We start from the raw sequence: 1,751 nt of genomic DNA, 5'->3' as shown, positions 1-1,751 counted from the left end.
GTGGGTGCGCTGGGGGGGGGGGACCTTTGTGCATCGGCTACCTGGAGAGCTGCCCCCACTGGTGGTGCTGAGGCTGTCGTCCACGTCCAGCCAGGTGCTGTAGACGAAGGAGTCACGTTTGTGCGGCGTCCCCGATGAGGACTGGCTCTCCTGGACACACACAAAGGAAAGGACGGCATGTGTGCTGGAGGGGGGGGGGTCTACGGTCCCCTGGAAGCTGTGGACGATCGGCCTCCTCCCACCCTCCCCCAATGCGACCAACAGGGCAGGTTGATGGCTGCCTCCCCCCCCCACACAGCCACGGTTCCCAGCCAGCCCTCCCTCCGGGGCGGGGCCCTCTCGCTGGAGCATGCTGGCTTCTCAGTCTGCCCCCGGCCCCCAGCTCACCCCGCCCATCCCCCTGCATTCTGTGGACCGGCTTGTCACCTGGCAGGCAGGCATCAGCTGATGTGGACTTAATACTGCAAACTATTATTAATCATGCTGTGATTTATGCTTCCTACATTTTTGAAAATATGACTGCCAAGAAAACCATCCACTCCCCTTCCCAGTGTCATCCAAGGCACTCATCGCTCTCCCCCATGTGAAGGTCCTGCTAGAGACAAAATGTTTCAGTCGTCACATTCTCATCTGGTCCTTCATAATAGCCTCACAACAACCCTGTGAGGCAGGCCAGGCGGGGGCTCAAAGCTACTGAGTGAATTTTATGGCCAATGGAAATCTCCGTCTGGGGTTTTCCCACCAGATCAGTCCCCTAACCCACATAACCTCTGACCCCCACCGTGCCCAGTGACTCTTGAAACCTGGCATGGTGTTGACATTCAGTTTTGAAGAATATCTAGAAAGTGTCCTACGCGTTAAGACTTATTGATAAGGCTATTTAAGTCAATAACAAATTGCCAAATTGCCAAAAATTTCCTTAAACTCCTAAATCCATCACCATTTGTAGCTTTGAGAAACAAAGAGAGAGGACCGGCTTGGAACAGCCCCGTCCTCCGTGACCCCCTTGGGGGCAGGGGACCCCGTCTCTCCCAGCCCTCTGAGCCACTGACCACGCCGGCGTCATCTTCCTGGGCGCCTTCGTGTTCTTCCACCACGCTGCCGAAACTGCTGGCACTGGACGAGGAGCGTGAGAAGTCCCGCGGGGCCTCCGGCTTGTGAGCTACGGGGTCCGGCCTGCTGGGGAGACGGGCCCATGAGAACCAAAGCCAAGGCCAGCCACGTCCAGAAGGGGGCTGGGATGGACACGGGGCAGGGGTGCTGCCGAGGTCTGACCTGTCCTTGGTGGTGGGCATCTCAGGAGAGCTTTGGTTGGACGAGTCCTCGGACTTCGGGTCCTGGGACACGTGGCCACTGTCCGGGGTTTCCTGAGTACCAGTCGGGCTTTCCCTGTGGGGCACGCATGCATACAGGTCGGTCCATCACTCGAGTCAGGCTGGGAGGGGGTGAGGCTGGACGTCCCCCGCTGAGTGGGTGGGAGGAGGCCCCAGGAGGAGGGAAGGCTCTCCAGTGTTCCCTCTAAGCCTCCGGCTCACACGTTTTTGTCCTATCTCAGCAAGGATGGGGCTCCGGAGCAAACTGATTTTATGCAGCAGCCACATCGCTCACTCACAGCTTTAAGGCCAGCAGCTCACAAAGTAGAATTCTTGCTCACAAGACTCCACAGCTGAGAGGGAGCTTTGGCTCTCACCCCCCCACACTTGCTTCCCCCCCCCCCGACCCCCCCTTTTTCCCTCCCCTCTTTGCGTTTT

At 58.4% G+C, this 1,751-nt stretch overlaps 1 protein-coding gene across 1 annotated transcript in view; it reads right to left on the bottom strand.

Annotated features, from left to right (window-relative positions):
- The window catches only part of RAP1GAP (RAP1 GTPase activating protein), a 24,781-nt gene that overhangs the window by 3,263 nt on the left and 19,767 nt on the right, over nucleotides 1-1,751 (bottom strand). The window contains exons 18-20 of the mRNA XM_015412570.1: nucleotides 1,276-1,389; nucleotides 1,053-1,176; nucleotides 42-150 (exon numbers count right to left, since the gene is read on the bottom strand). Of these exons, the coding sequence (XP_015268056.1) occupies nucleotides 42-150; nucleotides 1,053-1,176; nucleotides 1,276-1,389 (347 nt within the window). The remainder of the gene's footprint in view (nucleotides 1-41; nucleotides 151-1,052; nucleotides 1,177-1,275; nucleotides 1,390-1,751) is intronic.

This window comes from Gekko japonicus, unplaced genomic scaffold (genome assembly GCF_001447785.1).
Source record: "Gekko japonicus isolate JY-2015 unplaced genomic scaffold, Gekko_japonicus_V1.1 scaffold131, whole genome shotgun sequence".
Lineage (NCBI taxonomy): Eukaryota > Metazoa > Chordata > Lepidosauria > Squamata > Gekkonidae > Gekko > Gekko japonicus.
This window is presented reverse-complemented; position numbering and strand designations above follow the sequence as displayed.